The sequence below is a fragment of the Mastigoproctus giganteus genome, chromosome 6, assembly GCF_048544385.1.
Source record: "Mastigoproctus giganteus isolate SK-2022 chromosome 6, ASM4854438v1, whole genome shotgun sequence".
NCBI lineage: Eukaryota > Metazoa > Arthropoda > Arachnida > Uropygi > Thelyphonidae > Mastigoproctus > Mastigoproctus giganteus.
In genome coordinates, this window is record NC_143580.1 from 108,655,739 (window position 1) to 108,677,182 (window position 21,444).

The window sequence follows — 21,444 nt, forward strand, 5'->3', positions numbered from 1 at the left end:
TTAATTACTTCTGCATGCGATTCACCAAACTTAGCCAATATAATTGCTGCTCCCAACAGAGAAAATTCAAGAAACCAGCAATTCGAATCCAACCTCTCCAGCCTCAAACAAATGGACAGAACGTCCCCCAATGCATTCCTTCACCTCATAAATCATCACAACATTGATTGCAAAAGGTTACTCAACTCTGAAGCCTACAGGAGTCAGATCTGCGATAAAATGAAGAGAAATAAAAGCAGCTTGTTCAACCCAGTAACTGCCACCAAAGGCCAAATGTGCTGTTCTGCAAAAAAATTATTAATCCATAGTTATAATTCCTATTCATTGTTAATGTTTATATTAAATCTGCTCTGTATTCGATTATTTTATTTTATTTCCCGTGTGTCGTATTATCTGCCCCTAGCCATGTGCTGTGATGGGCTTGCTGTATTTGCAATAAATTAATATTTATTAATGTTTAAATAACATTAAAAATTACCCTTATTTTGAGATTATGTTATAGTGTATAAAAGGAGAGCCAATTTGTTAACCAGTGTCTTGGAAGTAAGGCTGATGGTGTAGGCTGAACAGGAACAGCATTTCATAAACTAAGTTATGAACTCTTCAATGGAGCAATACACGTTTTAATGTTGACTTTAGCCTCATTTTAATTAATAACTTTCAAAAACGAACCTTTGAACATTTAGGACACAAACTCTTTAAATTAAAATGATTTATGTTTTCAAGTATGCTTAAAGTTTTTCTTATTTTGGACTGTAATTAGTCTAACCCTCTTAATGTTTTATATAAAATAAATAAATCGTATACTGTATTTAATATAACCCTTGCTCTTGTTTCTTCTGGCGTGAAAATACTTTTTTTTACTACTTCAAAGCAACAATATGCAGAATGAATATTCTAGTACAGTTCAGAGCGTTTTACAAGAATACGCATAAATAAAATTATGCTTATTTCAGTCTAAATATGTTTTTAATCTAAAGAAAAATCTCACAGCTCAATTGCTTAAAAAGAAGATCATTTAACAAGGCAACGGAGATCATCGATAAACTCGGTGCAGTTATTCCTCCCCCAATGACATACTCGAGATTAATGTAATGTTTCCGTGATGGGAGGTATCCGTGGGAATGAAACTTTTCACGTGGGCAGGAATTCACGCACTTAATTTAGCGAGCGCGATTCCTTAGTGAGTGGTTAGTTGCAGTGTTTAAGATAAACGTGTCTAAAGAAGGGAGGTGCCATTATGGGTTTCGAAAGTGGTGCGATACCTTTCTCACCTAAGTGGGAACTGTGTGCGCAGTTTTGAGTACAAGAAAAGGCGACTTGGACGCAGCGAAGATTTCTTGATCGATGTCGACGTTTTTCTCAAGGAACACGACCGAAGATAATCTCGGATGAACTAATTCGTAAGCAAGAGAACATTTCCCTTCGTCACGCTACTGTACAGAACTCTAAACATGCCCGCAAAAAAAAAAAAAGAAAAAAAAAAAGGGAATGGCGGAGGTTTAATTATAAAACGTACGAAAGGGTGACTGCCATTACGCATGTAAAAAGGGCAGACAAGTAAACAATTCGCTCGTTTCGAGACAAGTGCTGTCGACCAGTGCATGGTTGACTGACGGGTTGAAAATGGAAATCCCACGAGGCAGAAATTGTAGGTTTTTGGTAGTGGAAGAAAATCTTGAGGAAGCTATTCTTATTATATTCGAAAACTTAAGTTCAGGTGACACATATGCTGGAAAGAAAGGAATTACAGCTTAGCGGTAGATGAAATGTAAGCAGGAATAGTTCCATTCGGAACTTCATTGTCTCCGATTGTTTCATTCATACCATCCTCCTTGTGTAACAAGTCATCGAACCTGTGTGGTGCTAACCATAGCAGCACTTATGGTGAAATTATTCAAAATTAATGATTAATTAATTATTAATGATCCTTAAAGTAGGGTAATGAAGTTGTATGATGACGTGTCACATTGTTTTTATCCTCCTATCAACTATTAATTATTAACTTCAGAATCTGTGTGCTGCTTAGCAGTAAAATTAAATGTATGGGCCTGGGGGAATAATAAAAATGTTTCTCTCATTTGCCTTCGAGAATTTATATAAACACCAAATAGTAACTCATATGGTTTCGATATGCAAAGTCCAAAAGATCTACGATGTATGTCCACAGATCTTTAAGAAATCCAGGCAACATCTGTTTTAGACTTTAAGAGAGGAAATTGAGAAAAAAATCGTCCATTTTTTTTAATGGAAGAGTCAAAGCATCCAATAAGAATAATATACGAATGAGATTTTTATTGAAATTATAGAGAATTTCGCTACAATTGGTAACAAACGAGCTTTTTTGTCGTTTTTTTAAGCCACATGACTCTGCACAAAAAAAAATTGTAAAAAAATATTTCCATCCTTATTTTAGTATTATGATGGTTCCAGCTGAAAGCAAAATGAATACACAGAAGGAAAGAGAAAGCGAGACACTTTGCATATATTGCCATTATTCAAAGGTAAGAAATAACGGGGTTCTCACGCAGTGTGAAATCCAATTCTTGTTCAAAAACCTTGTCTTTTGTTGCACATTTACAGAGAACAAACATTTTCCCATGGATCCAGTGTAGCTCTGGGGCACGAGGACCACCAAAGTACTTTAGGAAGCGCAATAAAACTACGTAACGGCCCTTATCGGAATACTTCCCTGTTTGAGTTGACAGCCAACTGTCACAGATGCAATTTGCGGTTTACCCAGGAAACCTGGACACATTAAACTCAGTCGTAAACTTGGAGGTTTTGCGGAAAACAAACAAATATTTTACCTGGCCTCTGTTTTCTTCTCTATACGTATATTATACAAAGCTGCAGAGGAGACTCTGATTTGGAAACCTCTCAGGTGTAATTTGTCTTAAAGGTGTACTTCACTCGCGACTGTACTGTTATCTTCACTAGCTCTTTTTTTTTTAGAATGTGTTATGGTAATCAGAAGAGTTGATATTCAGAGTTCCACAGATTATACGACACATTCATTTAAGCGATCAACAAACCGGCATCTTCGAAGGTCAACAAATACATCAACGACTCTTCAAATGCTGGCCTCCTTTATATAAATATTTAAAAATTATTTTAAATACTTTAAATTATTAATTACATTAAATAAGAAATTTAATTCCATTTTAAGAAGAAAAACATGTCACAGTGAAATGCTACGGACTAAATAATGTATCTTTTACGAACAGAATTAAATCTGCGATATATGCATTTCCTTTTTTTCAGATTTTAAAAATCATATCTGTTTCTTTCCCAGTTTTCATATTCTAAGTTCAAAGACAACATAATAAACCCAGTCCGCTTAAGCATCTGCTGTAAAACCACATGCCACGCGCGCAATTCATGATGATTTTACAAGTTTATAAAAATCACTTTATGACACGCGCTATAGTAATAAATTATGCCACGACTGCAGTCAGATGGCACACGAGTTTCAATCTGGATTCTTTTCTTCCTTGTTCTCTGGATCTGAACAATTCCCCCTTTTTGTAAGTTAAAATTTTCATCTCTAGCATAGACTAGTAGTCAATAATTCGCAGTGGTAAAATTGAGAGATTTTACCACTCTCAGTTGAGAGAAAAAGAAAAAAAAAAAGTGCGGAAGTGACTGTTCATGTCTCTGTCGTCAAGGCGATTTTTCCAAGGGACTTTCGCTGTTCCGTAGATAGCTGGAGATGTACCGTCTTACTGAAAGATATAGCGGTTGCCGCTGCACGCAGTGTCATGCGGTGAGTTACTGCTGTATTAGAAGCTCCAGTGTGGCCACACGCATGCATTTGCACGTGAAACAAACTCCCAAACTACTAACTTACCACACAGAAAATCATAACTACAAGTCACGATGCGTTTTGCCATATTTCTCTCTGTCTGATAGGGCGTAATGTCTGCCTGCAGCATTCTCTTCTGCGTTCAAATTTTTCCTCGTTGGCTGGGATTAGGTATTTCGCTTATCACAGTTTTGGTATCTGCAGGCATCCAAAGGAGAAACACAATTCCTTATTTACTTTACTCTCGCAATAAGAGAAATTATGGTGTCTTTGTTTTTTCACTACGATTAGTAGTTTCTAAAAAAACAGATTGTACTCTAAATGTAATGATAACCTCATACATTTCAGTGTGCGCGCATACATCGGATTTCTTCGAAAATTAGACATCCTGTTATTGTAGTCTTCACTGCAGAGAAATGGCCTTTCATATATTTTTTTTTCTTCTTATTTTAATATCATTAACTATTCCTCTAATCGCAAAATTTTTATCATGTCTGAACATTGTTTAATGAATATCTTGGGTTAATGCCAATCGTTGCTTAAAATCGAAGGATCAGCAGATTTGAGATTTAGCTAAATAATTCTGCTCATGTATCACACGTGACTTAAGAAACTCATGTCGGAGTCCTTCCTTTTTTGCAATATAAATAAAATAAATGTTTATACTCAGAGACGACCGCATGTAGTAAAAATAATTCACAAGATATAGATAATACAAGAACATCGCCCGTATTTAGCAGTCTCGCCAGCTTGAACCACTTTCATCTCAAACGCGTCTACTCTTGTATCCTCGCGATTGATTTTTTTTTTTGTTTGTTTAAGTTTGTAATATATTTTGTGAAGGCTTCAGAACACAGGCCACAACAGAATACCAGCACTAAAAGTATTCCTTGCTGTGAATGAAAACGAATCAGTTGTATGATAGTCATTGTCTTCCTTCCTATGTCCTCCTCGGCCACTTACTCAGCACGACACATTACTACCTGTCGCTTGTTGGAGAGATCTGTGTTCGATTTCCGTCGAAGATTGGAGGTATTTGTAAAGCCCTCTTCAATAGAGGCTCTAGTTAGTTGATTTCGGGTGGTGTTACTCCTGGATTTTCATCCCGCACAACATGCAACTCGTAGCCATGAGCACAGTTAGTGATAAGCTGGGCTGCAGTTAATTTGAATCTCTCTTCCCTCATTCCCTTGAAACCAGAGCCTGCTTTGCACCCTTGGGGGCGGGGTTTTGCTATGAAGATGTACATCGCGTCTTTATGGTTGTGGTTCTTTTCTACTTTTAGGATGCACGCTATTTTAAGAAACAATTTTTTTTATTTGTGTATTTGTTTTAGCAAAAACTACGATACGTCTTGTTTGTAAGAATATAATACCACCAGCGCATGCAAAACAAATGTATCATATTTAAGAATAGCTATGTGTTAATTATTTTTTATTATTTTCTCCTAAAAGACATCCGGTTAAATTTGTAATTTGATAAGAAATTAATGGAAATGCTAACTATATTTACATAAACGCAACTATTTACAGCAAAGGTAGTACAAAACAATTTAACTGCAAGTACGATAAAATGCCTTTTATTCTCATCCATTTTATCTCATCTTATGGAGTCAATATCATTTCGATGAATCATGTGAGGTATATGAACATTTTGGATTTAAAATATTCTTTCACTGACATAATTTTATATTCATATTCAGTCTTTGCACTTATTATTTAATACAAAGATCAGTGCATTAATAAAATGAATAATATTTTTGTTAATTATGCGGGACAGCAACCATGCGGTCAGAGGAGTTCACAAGATAGAGAGAATGCAAGAAACAGCATCGTATCTAGCAGTCACGAGTTTGAAACCCAGGTCACTCAAAGCACGTGTATTTATAATTTAATGCACACACACAAAAGGGAGAGGTGGGAATACAATTTCACCCGAACATACACTATCACATAAAAAAAACACAGTTTATCAATGATAATTGTGCGTTTTTAATGTGATATTTTAATTTCATGATATTTTTAAAATTTAATGTTTGATATGTGCATTCTTGCTACAATAATAATTAGTCCCTATTATCCCATGAATTCCCTAAAATAGAAGCCTAGTAATGCAGAATATTACACAAAATATAATTTTTAATGAAAAAATAAACTTGTTTTTATAAAGTTAATAAAATAAACGTGTTCAGGATGTGGCAACACGGCACTGCGAGCAGATAACCGACTACTGTGGCTGTAAGAAAATGGAAAGGAAAGTTATTAAGGTCACATTGTATATTACGATTAGCATTTTGAATAATTTTTATTATCAGGTCTGCTTATGATTTAAACAGCCAATGGAAACTGATTTTATTCTTATTTATTTATTTATATTTAACCGGCATTGCTTTAACGCATTATCGTAACTGATTATTTACTATTATAAGGTATAAGTTGGTCAGTTCTTTGTTTGCTAACGGAAGTTCTTTTTATTTTTAATATGGTAATTTTTTTTCTCTTCTTCATCTTTTCTTGCCACTATGTTCGCATCAGAAGGGTTGAAACAGATTGCAGTTTGTAGTTATCAGCCGAAGCGATAGGAGTAGTCTTGTCAAGAGGAATTAACACGTCCACTTAATCCAGATTAGGAGCTGTGTATCAGAACTTCTCAAATTATCCCATCAAGTGCTGCAGATTGAAATATCTCTGCGTTCCTGGTGACTCAGGCTGTATACCCTCTCTATCCACTCCCCCTCTCTTCAACACAGGCTGACATTTTAATAACCAGCCAACGCCGAGCCTCCGCCGGTAGAGCCTGCGTCTTTGGTCGTATCTGATTGGCTAACGACACGTGGCCCACGGGGGTTGGGTTGTTACGGGCATCGAGTGCTTAGCGAGCCTACAGAGATATGGCAGAGCGGACCTGGAGAAACGCAATCAATCCATGGATCTCCCAAGGTTGCATATAAAAACCAGTCAGTGATTTCTTCAATGGAATCTCTTATAACCAAGCGACCACAGCTGACCTCGTAGGTCGCCGTCCGCGAAGACACATCGGACCTCAGAAGTAACAACACTTCTAATGAACTGATCACACTAACCAATTAACACCAGGGAAGAGCCTGTGAAAACTCACGATGGACAATTAGTGGATCATTTTCCCTGTTTTTTTGTCCCTGGAAAGTCCCTTATGTGTTATTTGAAAATATAAGTTAGATCTGCAGAAGTCTTCGCAGTTTCGTAAGTGCAGCAGGGGAGAGCGATGGCTCTGGATACGGAGAGACAACACTCCGTCCACAGTCCTGAGCATTCCCTTTCTGGCAGCGGGCGACCGACCCCGGAGCGATCCCAGCACCCTCCCGCACCCAGCAGCGAAACCCACCAGCCGGCTAACTGTCCCGCTCCACCGCCGTCAGGGCAGACTCTCAAGTTCTCCATCGAGAAAATCCTCTCCCCCGACTTCGGGCGCGTGTCGCGAGACAGACGAGACAATCACAGCGTCCACCGAGAGGGTCCTGTAGATAAAAACCAGATTAAGGACAATTCTGATAACACTGCGCAGAGAAATGAAAACAATTCTCCAGAACCGACGGAAGAATCGGTGTCGTCTTCGAAAGGATCGCAGCTCTTATGGCCGGCGTGGGTGTACTGCACGAGATATTCGGACAGACCGTCGTCAGGTATGTGGATTTCTTTGTTCTAGTTTAATCAAATTCATTTTATTACCGTTTACAGTTAAAAAAAAAGGTGGAGGGGAATCCACCTCGCGCGCGCGCGCGCGCACGCACTTGGAGATGGGAGATGTGTCAAAACGGATGCCTAACTTTACATTATATTGTATAATGCTACTCAGTTTTCACAGCTTTCCCATGAAGTGTATTTGGACAGCTTCACATACTCAATAATTTGAAACACCTCAGAATATTTTGCTACAAAAACCATGACTGACTTCTTCCAAAAAATAGGCTTAGAAATTAATGTTTACTTGCCACATAACTGTGCATTTTAAACCATTTTTTTCAGCAGCAGTTAAAGAGAACACTCTAAACTGCGCTGTATTTGACAATATCAATTAACTGAGTCTGGACCAATTCGCTAAATAAAAATTGTGGTCTTTTAATCCGTTGTTTCTTTCGAAACAGATAAACAGATTGAACCTAATAGTTTTTCTGATTTTTAATTTATAAATGCTGGCAACGATCTGCTTATGAATCCTAAATACAAGTTCTTCCCCTCTAGAACTCAAAAGACAACAGAGAGCGTTCTAGATCATTGGGTTGAAATAATTTTATACGCATATATTTACTAGAGATGACGTTGGCACATAACTGGGACAAGGAATTTCTTGATGAATTTCCTACATTTCAAATATTATATAATAAAGATATTTAGGCCTACGTATTCAACGTTTAGAGGCTCTTGTCAGAAAAATTTACCTTACAAATAGATACTCTATAAGAAATCATAATTTTAATTACACAGCTTCTTATGACAAAGAGGACAAAATGGAATGAAATCTATCTGGATATTAATATTTTGGATTAATTGAGAGTGAGTGGTTCCAAAGTCGTACACACTTATTTTGTAAAATAACATAGTGGGATTTTTGACATTTTGTTCTTTTATTACCAATTTTGTTCACCTGGGGTTAAAAGACCCGAAATGGCTATAATTAATCTAGCATTCATCGCAATTATTCAGTATAAACAAACAACATGCAATCAAATATAAATGATTTTGGCACTGCTTCTCCAAGTTCTCTTTTTCGTTCAGAGCACTGCTTATACGGTTTGTTAAGCCTAATTCAGTGAATTCTGCTGTAATTTTCAGATTCAAAATTCGCTGGTTTTCTCGAAAAATAACAGCTGGTAATTTAGAAAATAATGCTTTAAATGTTTTAAGTAACAAATTGTGAGAGAAGTCTGTTTATTTATTTATTTTTTATTTACTTTTTGCATTCGGTTCTTTCTGATTCAATGAACACAGTGATATTATGCTTTGAATTCATTTAATTAATTTAAGGCGCTTTACTACAAGTGTCTTGGTCAATTTACTGTATTCATATAAACCGGAGGCTCTGTTTGTCCTTGCGTTATAAAATACTACTTAAAAAAAAAATAAAAATAAAAGATATTTTTTGTTCTTTTGTTTTAGTCTATTTCAGCACATAGGCCTATTTAACAGAAAGCTGAGTCTTAGATCATTTTTAATTGTTATACAATAAACACCAATTACAAATATATTATAAACTTTTTTTTTTTGTTATGCACATCCAGATCAATAACTGCAATATTTTCGTTGCTTCTAAATATACAAATAAATTATGCTTATGTGAAACAGCAGTTTAATTCTCGGCTGGATAAACGGGAAGGTTCCATTAAGCTCAGGAATGATACTTGAAGATACTACGATACGCAGGAAATAATTTGCTTTTATTTGCCACCGCCCCTACTACCTTTTCAGAATGAATTTTCTTTTATCTCGATTAGTTACCTTCTTTACGTCAGACGCTTTAAACGGCTTTGAGATGTTTTAAATAGGCAGGCCAGTAACCTCGCAATCAAAAAGAACAACTGTCTACATTTCAATCATTACCTCCATAAGCTGCTGCAATACATTCTGATAATGTGTCTTCCTCTGACGATGTAGGATGCGGGTGATTAGGATCCAAGCGGTACCAACTTACACCACGAGGGAAGTTATTCCGTCTTCAATAACTCGCCAATAAAACCAGCGGCAATGTAGAATAACATTCATGATTTTTATTTTTTATCACCACCCTATCAAGCGCGCTAACTCCATCTCCGCATCCTTCTTACCTCTAGATCTAATAAAGTTAAATGCTATCAGTGAGCATCACCAGGATTCAAACGTGCGACGATGTATCTCTCCATTCCTTTAGTGTTAACCAAATCATTACTCCCTGATTACATCCCACAGCGAAGTCCTTGTCGCCTGTGCTTGTAGTGGCAGCGGCGTGGGAGCTCCATATAGCAGACGTCGGCCAATTCGCGGCTGCTGCTAACACTAATCGAACGTTCGCTAGCACCACCACCACCACCACCGCGGCGTAGGTTATTTGCGGAACGCTCTCTGCTTGTCGTTCGCCCACGAGACAACGGGTAAAGCGTTAAACATCTTAAGAGAAGGTACAAAACCGAAAAATGAATTAAACAAGCCGCTTGGATTTCAGGTGGACATTAAGAGCGGGGGAATAAAATGTGGAAACATTAGTTATACTGAAAGGTCTTGTGAGCTTTGTAAAGATTCAGGGGATGGAGATGAGGGAAAGCACAATTGCCACAATATACATAATTTATTCTTTAACGCAAAAACAGATTAGAAACGCTAGAATAGAACAGAAATTGCTTTTTTTTTTTTTTTTTTAAAGAAAGCATTTTTTTTTTTTTTTGTCTTTTTAAGAAACGGAAACCCATTCGCTAGTCAACACTGGCTAGCTTTAATGTACACAGATAATTATAGCAAATAATTGCGTAATATGAAAATAATATTTTGCACCGAATTAGCAACGAAAGTTGGTCTGATAAAATGCATTTAATTGGAAAAAAGAGCAAGTACTTTTTACATCTCACAGTTATATAATTTGCAATTAACAATGAGTTACGTGGCTCGAAGAACGAGGAGTCTTGCATCCGCTAACGCGTGGCATGAATTCATTTGAAGCGTTGTTATCTCAATAGAATATGAACATACAGAAAGGACTGAATGGAACAGAGAGAAAAATAGAGAAAGATTACAATAATTAAGTGCGAAAGAGCAAGAAAGAGTCAGTGGATCAATGTAATGTGATAAAGAAAGAAATTCAGTTTTACGTGTCGAGACAGCCAGATGTACCTCCCTTTATGTTTACTAAATAGCTGACTGTATACACAGAATAGTAAACTAAGATTTTCGGACCAACCCATATAAACAAGCATGTGTAGATGAATGCTAGAACATGCAGATCACGTCCACTACATTTCTGTGTCCATTCCAGTGGTCTCTCTGTGAACATGGGCTGTCAGAGCTCACGCTAACAAACATGAACAATAAATTTAAACCTTATTATGATTTTGTAAGAATAACACGTCATCTACTACGGAAAGCAATTACGTTGCTTTTTATAGTAAAAGAAAATTTTAAAATGTGCGGTTTTTGACCTACGAATGCTATAAATGTAAATGGAAGTGAGAAGCGAAATATTTGGAATGGAAACCTATGAAATCCAAAATTAGAAATGCTGATGGTATTCAAGCGATTTTATCATTGCAGTTGTCCACTCAATTGAGTTACTTTTCATGTAAGGGAGGTGGAGTTTGGGGGATAGGAGTTGTCGAAATGGAGTTAATCAGAATGAATCTCTAGAAATGTTCATTTAGGAATCACTCGGAGTGTGATGTAGCGTAAAACAGCCCGAAGCGTCTTTACAGCTGCAGTTGTAGATAATATTTCAGCAACTTGTCCTTATCTTGTTAACCCTAATTAGGTGGCTATCCGCATTATTTACGATTCATTTTAATATCTAAATAATTTCCATGTTTTTATGCCAAACTTATCGTAAAATATGGTGAAAGGCGGATGGAAACAGTATTATTTTTGAAACAAAAATGTATATATATATATATATATATATATATATACACACACACACACACACACACACATATTTGCCCACGGACATCTATTTTTTTTAAGATTTTGTTGTGGTTACTTCGGTTCGGGAGTTGTGAAAGCAGAATTAGGCTTAAATCATAATGTAATTTTATGTGTCTTGTTTTTAGTATTTAGAGTGCACGAGTGTATTACAACCAGCAGCAACTGTGTCGTCTGAATGATATTTTCATCGAGTTTACAAATGTATTAGTCATCAAGTGACATGTCGTTGTTAAGGGCTATAATTTTGCATTGCAATTTCTCCCGCTTGAAAGTGCATCGTTTTAATTAGTACGTGATGAGAATCTATTTTTCTTCTTCGCTCTAAAAATCGCATATTAATCATTCACAATTTTTTTAAAGATCTTTATGAACTTATTGTCTTCGTAGACGGTGAATAATAAGCCTAATATCAACTACAAAAGACGAAGCTGGCTTCGCTATAAGCAATAATAATAAAGACCATCATCAAGTCTCCAGGGATGGTTTGATCGCTGTATTTTAAGAAAATCTCAACGAAGTCAACTTCTGTCGGCTAGCTTGACGTGAGGCATTCTGCAGGAGTCTGAATTATTCATAAAATGGGTAGGAATAGCAAGAATCTACTTCATAATTTAACGAACCTATAGCCGCCACTGAAGGGTATGAATTTTAAATATGCAGTGTATCCGGACGGCACGTTATGGGGATTATTTCCAGAATGAGACCTTATTGATCACCCATCGGCTAAATGTGCTTCGCCTTGTCAGAATGATAATCAGCTCGTGTTATTCGTGCAAAGAAACTTGATACTTAAATTAATATTTCTTCCCTTCAAAATAGTAAACAAATATATTGCTATTATTCAACATATCGAGTTTAAAACGCAAACAAATTAACATAACTATTTTAAATTCATATTTCGAAACTATCTGTAAGCTGTTCCGAGAACTACACGCAGAAAGTTTACAGTTGTCAACGATAGAATTTTTTTAAATACGTGGAAACAACAGCGGGTAATCTAACTACTATTAGTCGATTAAATTGGATGAAATATTGTATTTCAATAATGATAAAATTCATATTAAGGAACTGTCGTTTAAAAGTAATAAATAAAAGCTACACTGGACGTTTTAACTCTTGCTGCTCATAACATGAATTTTAGGCCTAAATCCAAAACTGTCACATTGCGATTAAAGGTATCCCGACTTTTACTACCTGAAATCTTTGCTTATTTATTTTGATTTTAACTCCTCTTAAAAATAAAAAAAAAATTCCAACACTTCTCGGAATTAATTTTATATAAACAAAAAACTTTTTCATTATATACTCTCACCTATATAGAACTTCTATTTCAAAAACCTACAACTGCGCTTTAATTTAATGTGCTCGGCATGCTTTGATTTAATGTACAGTCGAATATTCGCCATTTAATTCATTATTTAAACTTTCAGGTTGTATTTTAAAAATACACAAATGAAAATGGAATAAACTGCGTTTATATTCGTATTTGTAACTTGACAATCAGTAATTACTCGTGCTAATTTCTTACAGGGAATAAATACGTAGCTAGGCCTAATCGAGACTCGAAATGAATTTGGATGAACAGCACTTGAAAGCAAATAAGTATTGCTGTATCAGGTAAAACATATTAAAGCACACATTAGTGGTGCAGATCAGTAAGTTGCTGCTTATTCCGTTGCTGCAAAATATACATAGAATGAAAAAATATCGTGGTGTATCGTGTACCTGTTTTACCTGACGGATCGCGCTCCCGAAAAATACAGTTTATTTTGTTTAAAAACAAGGTTAAGTAGAAGGGAGTAAGCTTAAATAAGTAAGTGTATAATTATAATAAATAAGACGCGGTTTTTGACCTTTTTTTCTTTAGCGAAAGAGGGGCAAAGTCTTTAGGAGGAATAAAATCAGTTTCAGTGATAGGACATTTAAGGTATAGTATGCCAGGAATTCGCTCAGTATCAATGATTGATCAATATTGGTACCCCCCCACACCAAAAAAAAAAAAAAAAAAAAAAGAAAGCAAGAAAGAAAGAAAAAGGGTTCGATAGGGAATATCGTTTTTTCCATTTAAAAGCATGAGAACAACTCTGATTACACATATACTATTAAAAAAAAAAAAAGAAAAAGAGTCCTGTTTTTTGAAGATGGCTTCGCACATCATGTTCAACGATTGGCGCATAACAATCATAGTTTTCAGAAATGCCAATGACTGGATGTCCTGGTCATATGTGTCGAACGCTAAACGAATTATTTCTAGAAGTGCAAGTATATCGGTTACTAAATTCATAAATTTAAATTAATGGGGAGGAAAATGTCGCTCTTCCATTTTTGCGGCTATCTAGTCCAAAAATCGGCAATCATGTACTAGCATGTAGGGCAATCCTTATAACATAAGAACTCAAAATCTTCTATACTGTTCTTGATTACAGAAATAATTCTTAGTTTATTACTCATGCGGAGTAATGACACTGGAGTCCGTTTTGAACTTAATCAGGAGGATATACATGCATGGCTGAAATTAAATTTAAACGTGCAGCGGCATATCAGGATTACTAAAATCAAGACTAGTAGGCTGTTCATTAAAGTGTGTGAGAAAGTAACGTTGGTTATCAAATGACTTCAAGATCTTTAATATGGCCCATCTTGTTGATAAGAAAATCAATTTTATAGTCATAACTTTGGAGACTTTCTGTTGTCCACAAACTAATAACAAAAAATTCGCTTCTTTATGGAAACGTCCCATGAAAATTGGGACCTTACTATTTCTGTATATTCCCAATAGTGTCGTAAATGATTTGCTGTCAGAAATACCAGAAGTGGTATCGTATAAGCATAGTCAAATAGCAAACACTGTTGGGAGTGTATTACAGAGATGCGTGGTGTATATCGGAAGATGGAAAATATAATGAACTCGGTGGGGAAATCCTTGAGTTTATTTAGCCCATGCTTTCCCACCTTTGATAAATGCCATTGTTCATGTTTAAATGGGATAGCTCCTGAGCAGCTGCAAAAGAGATCCACAAATTAGACAGTTTTCAAATTTTTGGATTAACGGGGCCAGGGGTGAAGGATCATCGAAGTCTTTTGAAGTCTATAGACCTCATCAACGTAGAGAGGCATATTTGAGATTAGAACATCTCACTGAAACTAAATTTCGTTTATTTCCCATTATGAGACCAAAACAGCTCGTTCCTAAATATTACAGCAATTTAGAAAAGGGCAATTTCACATGGAATAAAACAAACTAGTTACAAAAGACTGAATTAAAATGACGAAAAACAGTACCCCGGAAATACGATTATTGTGAAAAAGAAGTGAATCAAATGACAGTCAGTAGTGAAATTACCATTACTTTGTAATCAGCATAACAGCACAGTAGTTATAACGGTTAATTCTGCAAATTAAATAATTTCTAATTATAATTGGATCTTTAAGAATATTCGTCAGATGAGGAATTAGATTTCTGGTAGTAACTTTACGCGTATTATTCAGCATGGATATAGTGAATGAATATATGAAGAAAATGATGCACGCTCAATTTTTACCACTTCTATCAGAACTTAAATATAACGTTTAATAATTATATAAAACAATCATTGGAAATTTATAATCTCATATTAGATGATTCTCTTAGTGGAAATATCGGTTTACATCCAGTTATTGAAGATTTAAGAACTGTTCATTTCATTCCTAAATCTTTAAGTGATTATTGTTGAAGCTTCTAAAGCAGATTTGTGATAATTGTCAAATATCTGGTTGAGGGCATATAAAATTTATGGGAGGAAGCAATTTCTTCCTTCAGAAATAATTTTAGGAAATTATAAATATATTTCCATTCGAAACAAGTATTTCACGTTTGGATTATGCCTGTTTCCCCAACGAGTTTTTAGTTATTTTTCTCGATTCTGCAAAAGATTTTATAGCGCAGACATGCGAATTTTTTTTTCCATCTGTACTAATTGCATGGTGACACTGCACTGAGTAAGATAAGAATCTCCTGCCGTCTTAGGGCGATATCTGCTTCCTTTATTTAAAAGAAACTTAAAAATAACGATCTATATATAGAAAGATCTTTTTTATATATATAAACCTACATAACATACTCTCTCTCTCTCCTTCCTCCACCCCCAAGTCTCGTGAACTCATGAAATCTTAATCGCATACTGGTATACGATTTCAGGATTGAGTTAACAGATATAAATAAATATTAGTTTGGTTCCCGTTAATCACATTATATTCCCTGACCATAGAATAGCAATTACAATAAATGCATTAATTCCCGCTTACAAAAAATAGGTAAATTAAAAATGTAGTGGATATTTAGTCCAGGATCAAAAAACGCAGGTCTGCCTCGGTGCAATATTCTGAGGTCTTGGGGTTGGAGAAACTACTCGTTCCAAACGAAAAACTTAATTATGCAATGCACGTACTGTACACTACATAATTAGGTTTCGTTTAATCCTTTCTATTCGACAATTGCCAGTACTGATAAAAGAAAACGTATCATTATATATTCTCAGAGCTTCACAGTAGAGTGTCATGATATATAATCAAGAACAAGTATTGTGAGTATTGTGACAAATGCGTTTGGTTAGATAACATGCGCTAACGAATGTAAAACATTATGTAGATATTTTATCTTAAACTTTGAGACCTTATAAAATATGAAGGGCAGTCCAAAATAAAAACTTTTAAGCCTTAACCTTTTAATTATTACAAGTAACTTATGACAATACAGATATGCACATTATTTATGAAACCTGAATGGAGTGTGAAGGATACCGTGAAACATTCTCAAGACGTTTTTTTAAGGGAGCAAACAATTCGAATTTCTGGAGCAGGATAATATCTTCAACGGCTTCTACTCCAACAGATTTATCAGAATAGGTTTTTTTTTTTTTTTTTGTGAGGGTAGGGGACGATATATTCAAAGTCTCAGAATATATTTACTGCTTTAGTCTCAGATGAAAGACGCTTGCTATAAGATTTCTTTGATGATTAAGTGATCCGTGGGCGAGGCCTACTCGTTAGTATTAGAAAACGAATGTGTATCGTAGGCGTTTTCGCAGATTGCTATACATGAAGCTTATCTAAATATTTGCTATTAAATGATTTAGTCTCACTACGTATTTCTGAGAACAAGCCATTTATTCTCCCAAAGAGGGGTAAAAAACTTATGTCAAAGAAATTGCTTTGGTAGTCATGAAATCACTAATAAATATGCAGCCTTTTCTTGCGAAATAGTTTCTGTATGGAAAAACTTAAACAGTTCATGAACAGTTTAATATATATTGTAAAAATAATTTTTTGAACAGTTTGGTAAATATATATTGTATATGTTTAGTATATATACGTACAATTATAATAGTAGGACCCTACGGTATTTTACTGTAGCAGACTTATAAACAGAAAAAATCGGCTTTAAACGCGATTTTTTTTTTTTTTTAACACAAACCACATTCTGAAGCCAAATATAATAAATTATTAATTTCTGAATCTTCTTTAGAATCTTTTTGGTGAATCATGAAGCATTTTTTTTTATCCATTTCGATATGTAATTCTATAGAGACAGTTAACGCCAAATACAGAACACACTTAATAGAAAGAACTCCTGGAAATGAATCCCTAAAGTTGCACTCAAAATTATCTGTTGATGCAGGCGTTTATTTTGTCATATACGATTACGAAAAATTAAAATGTTTCGTTGTTCAAGATTCGAAAGAATTATTCATTGCATAACTAACAAATATGTTGCACATCTGTATGACAGCACAGTGAGTACGATCTTTCTTCTTTCGTACTCCATGGAGGAGGCCTGGGTTTGGTTCCCGTTTTGTATCAACAAAACGCATCGCATCTCACGTTTTGGAAGTGATGTGCGACGGCCATTTGTTGCCTTTCTATAAGCAATGGCCGAGGTAGTCTGTTTTCAGACAAGATTGAATAGTTTGAGGTAAAGTTTTATGGCCTAAAATACCCTGCTTTTATTCTAGTCTATTCTATTCTAACCAAGTAACCAACCTTAAGCGTCAACGTGTCGCCTGCAAACTGTGAATATGTTCTAATGCCGGTTCCAATTGAAGGATGAAAGGGAAAAAAAAAAAAAACAGGAGACTCTCTGTTGAAACCATACTGAGCCCAGCTTGCCCAATGGTTCTTAGCGTTTTGTGTCATCATGTGATTCGTATTTGGATCTTTGCAAAACAAGAAAAATTAATAATACTTAAAATCTTCCGCGTTAAATTGGCCGGTGTCAGGGGTGTGCTACCAGCTTGTTAAGAAGGGATTCGCTGGAGAAGAATTTCAGCTAAGAGTAATTTTTTAGCTAACAGACTAGAATTTTATCAGACTATTCTTTTTTTTTTAAGAGAAGATTCGAGTAAGCCACCAGGGTGTCCTCGTACATACTCCCTGGCCTGCACGGACAAGATAATTAAACGCAACTCAAGCAATCGCCGTAACTTCTTTAGTAAATCCATAGATGAATTTGTACATTTATAGCAAAATTTGATGTTTTTCTAAGTTTGACCTCGATTGCATTTACAATTTCTAAGGAGTGTTAACTCTTAAAAAAAAAAAAAAAAAAAAAGTCGTTTTGCGAAATGCCTTCGTTTCTCTCTTAACACCCTTTAGAACCAGATCTCATTCCACACCTTAAAAACAATAAAGTAGTGTTTACGAATAGCACCATAATTCAAAATAGCATGCATCGACAGAAGAGAAAAAAAAATTAAACGATCTCGATATTATTCTTTCCTTTTAATCTTTATGAAAATCATAATTTTTAATTCGAATCCAGTTTTGCAAATATTTTTAAATTACGTCATACTAATTCCCCCACCCCCAAGTAATTAATTGTTACTGTTTCAGGAACTCGCCCATTGGACTTTCCTGTTAATTATGTAGGTCAGGGGTTTACAAGCGGCTGACTTTCTAGCCATGTGTGGTCGCGTATCAGATCTCCAGATGAAAAAAATTTTCAGCTTATTAATGACTCTATGTTTCAGTTACGCCTAAGCATCAGTATTTTCGTAATAAAAATAATATTTAACTAAAATTCTCGTACACAGCATTTAATTTCAAATCGAACCATTTATGCATATTCCAAAACCAAATTCTGATATAAAAAAACGTACAGTAAAAAAAATTTAATATGTTCATATATATCCGTTACTATAATATATTCGATGTAGATTACTATTGGCTATTACAGCGTGTTGATGCCTTAGGTCACGTTGCCATTGTATGCATTATATACACAAATTTATTCCGTAAGCCGAGAGGTCAGGGTTAAATACAGAGCTCTCATACCGCTTGTTGGAATCTACATCACAAAATGCGGTAATATTATTGTTCTTTATAACCAACTATCTTATAAACTCCTCTTACCCAATATAACCATCCTGGAGGGATAAACAGCAAATTTGTTAAAGTATTTTTCTTAACCAAAACTGAAAGGCACTATTGAAATTCATGTGACAGTTAACAAAAAAGAGCAAACTAAAAATTACACTCATTGGCAAAAGGCGATTCATTTCCATGGTAATTTGAAGTAGATCAGATGATAAGATTAAGATAGATTTGGAAGGCAAAAACGTAAAAGAGAAAAAAATACATGAATCGCTAGTGAAGAGCAAGTCCCTTCCAAAAGACTGTCATTAAATCAATGTAAGGCCTACTTAGGGAATAAACCAGAACTAACTGAGAATAAATAAGGTAAGATGTGAATAAACAGTTAATAATTCAGTAAAAGATACCGCTATTAAAATTTTAGAAATTAATGGCGATTCCCACCAGTTCAAGCATCCATAGGAGAGAATGAAAATCATAGTTGTTCCCGTATTGATAATTATGCCGAATAAACATTTCATTACCACATGAATTTTTGGAAAAACATTCTGAACCTTGACTGATACTTACTGAAAGTTGTCGATTCAAATAGAGCCAATTACTAGTGATCTAAACTTGAATCTAATTTGATATTTAGATTAGGCAGAATCATATCTGTTGATAACTCTTCATACTGTATTGAATATACAGATGACCTTTTACTGACTGATGAAATTAAGAATCTTTTTTTTAAAATACCAAACAAGGTCATCACGCACTTAAAAAAAAAATGTACTGTGTAGAGGCCATATCACAGCGAATTCAGTGAACCACACAACCTCATATTTTGCTTTACAGCTTCTAGGAACACTATGAGGATTTAAAGCCTGTCCAACCTGAAATTTTCTAAGAAACGTAGCTCAGAAACCAGTGGTATGGAAAATTTGGATGCTTCTACACTTGCAGCGCAAATCAGGTATCACGATACTGTCAGAACAGCAATCCAATCTCAGAAGCAGAACGTTGCATCGAATACAGCATAACAAATTGTGGCATTCTCTGCAGTTGGCATCATTTGGTGTGGTATTCTACACCTAAAGTCAATTTAATACATTTGCATTTATGTAAAAAACAAATTCATATGTTTAGAAACACAACTGATCTATTAAATAATCTTTTTATTAGAGACTCAGAAAGGTGTCGATATTTCAAAACCAAAATAAATTTTGAAACAAAGCTTTAGGTATATACGAATGTTGCCAATAGAGACTTAGTTAGGTACGTAATCAACAGAAAACGAAGCTTAAATGTTGATCTCATGTAGAGCAAGTTCACACGAGCTAACTCAGCATTACATTTCATTAGTGGGTTTTCAGGACCTACAATTGATAGTGCCCAGTTATCCACTCATGAGGTCACAATTTGTGAAATGGCTGTTACGGCAACTGCAGGCATGATAAATAAATAGCAGCGCCGTTGCCGAGTGATCAAACTAGAGGTAAAGTAGTACACACGTTTGAGCTGGTCGTGGTTCTAGCCTGATTACTAAATTCAGTACTATTCTTGTATTCTTTCTATCATGTAAACTCCTCTCGACCTATGTGGCTGTCCCGGTAAAGAAAGTGAAAATTTGTTATTTATTATTTGGTAGCAGTGCTACTTATTTCAAATGTAAGACCGAAGCAACTTCAAGTGCAAAGCCGGGATGATTTGCTTTAGATATGAGATTGGTTCCTTTTGTACCAAAGAATCTTTGGTACAAAAGATTTTCTCTTAGCCACGTTATTTCACAATGTGAGTACAGAGTTACTTACCCCGTGTTAGAATCTGCGTGATTCTGTTTATAATCTGGACGGCCATTCAGGAAATTAAAACATTTATTCGTTTCTCATTTCAGTTTCAGTACAGATTAGCGCGATGATAATGACACTTACATTTTTAGGACAGCAGCAGCATCTTTGCTGATGTTGTAGGATTTTAGGAGCATCAGCAACTAAGGCCATATTCCTCCATGTATGCTGTGTGTAAATTGTGAGTGTTTGTTTTCTGTTTTGCTGGACGAAAAACCCGAGTTTCCGGGAGAAAAAACCACGCTACCCTTGCCTGAGACCGATTAACGAACTCAGCTGAGTTGTGAAAAAGGCCTATAAAAATTCCTCACGTCATCGACGTGACTCTAACTCAAGTCTTTTCCACCCGGTGTGGGGAGGCCAGCAATTCTACCAACTGTGTTACTCACGAGGGCAGCAGCATCTTGAAAGAAGGGGTAAGGAATTAGTTTGAAGAAAAAGCTTTATTAATACAATGACGTTTAAATATATTGTATTTGTTAATAATGCTATCATGTTCCTCTTCCGCTTTAGTATAATTAAAGCTAAATACTGGAGACTAATCTTTGCTTCCGGTTACAATTCAGTGTCTTTAATAAATAAATAATAAATAAATTTTCTGTTTATACTCCGGGACGACCAAACGATCAGAGGAGTTTTTGTTATCTGTTTCACTTTAATTCTCATTTACTGTATTTAATGGTCATGTGAGTTCGAACCACGGTCAATTCAGGGCCCCCTAGTTCATGTGGGCTCTAATTCCGACGCTGACAATATTATTGTCTTAACGTAATTCACTACCAACGTATGCATATATACACGGGAGCACTACTCAAACATCACTTCC

At 35.4% G+C, this 21,444-nt stretch overlaps 1 protein-coding gene across 2 annotated transcripts in view; it reads left to right on the forward strand.

Annotated features, from left to right (window-relative positions):
* Window positions 1-6,868: 6,868 nt before the first annotated feature.
* LOC150084502 (homeobox protein engrailed-like) overlaps window positions 6,869-21,444 on the forward strand; it is a 101,712-nt gene continuing 87,136 nt past the window's right edge. For both annotated transcript variants that reach the window (XM_090375248.1, XM_090375249.1), the window contains exon 1: window positions 6,869-7,466. In XM_090375248.1, the coding sequence (XP_090231374.1) occupies window positions 7,049-7,466 (418 nt within the window). In that variant the 5' untranslated portion in view covers window positions 6,869-7,048. The remainder of the gene's footprint in view (window positions 7,467-21,444) is intronic.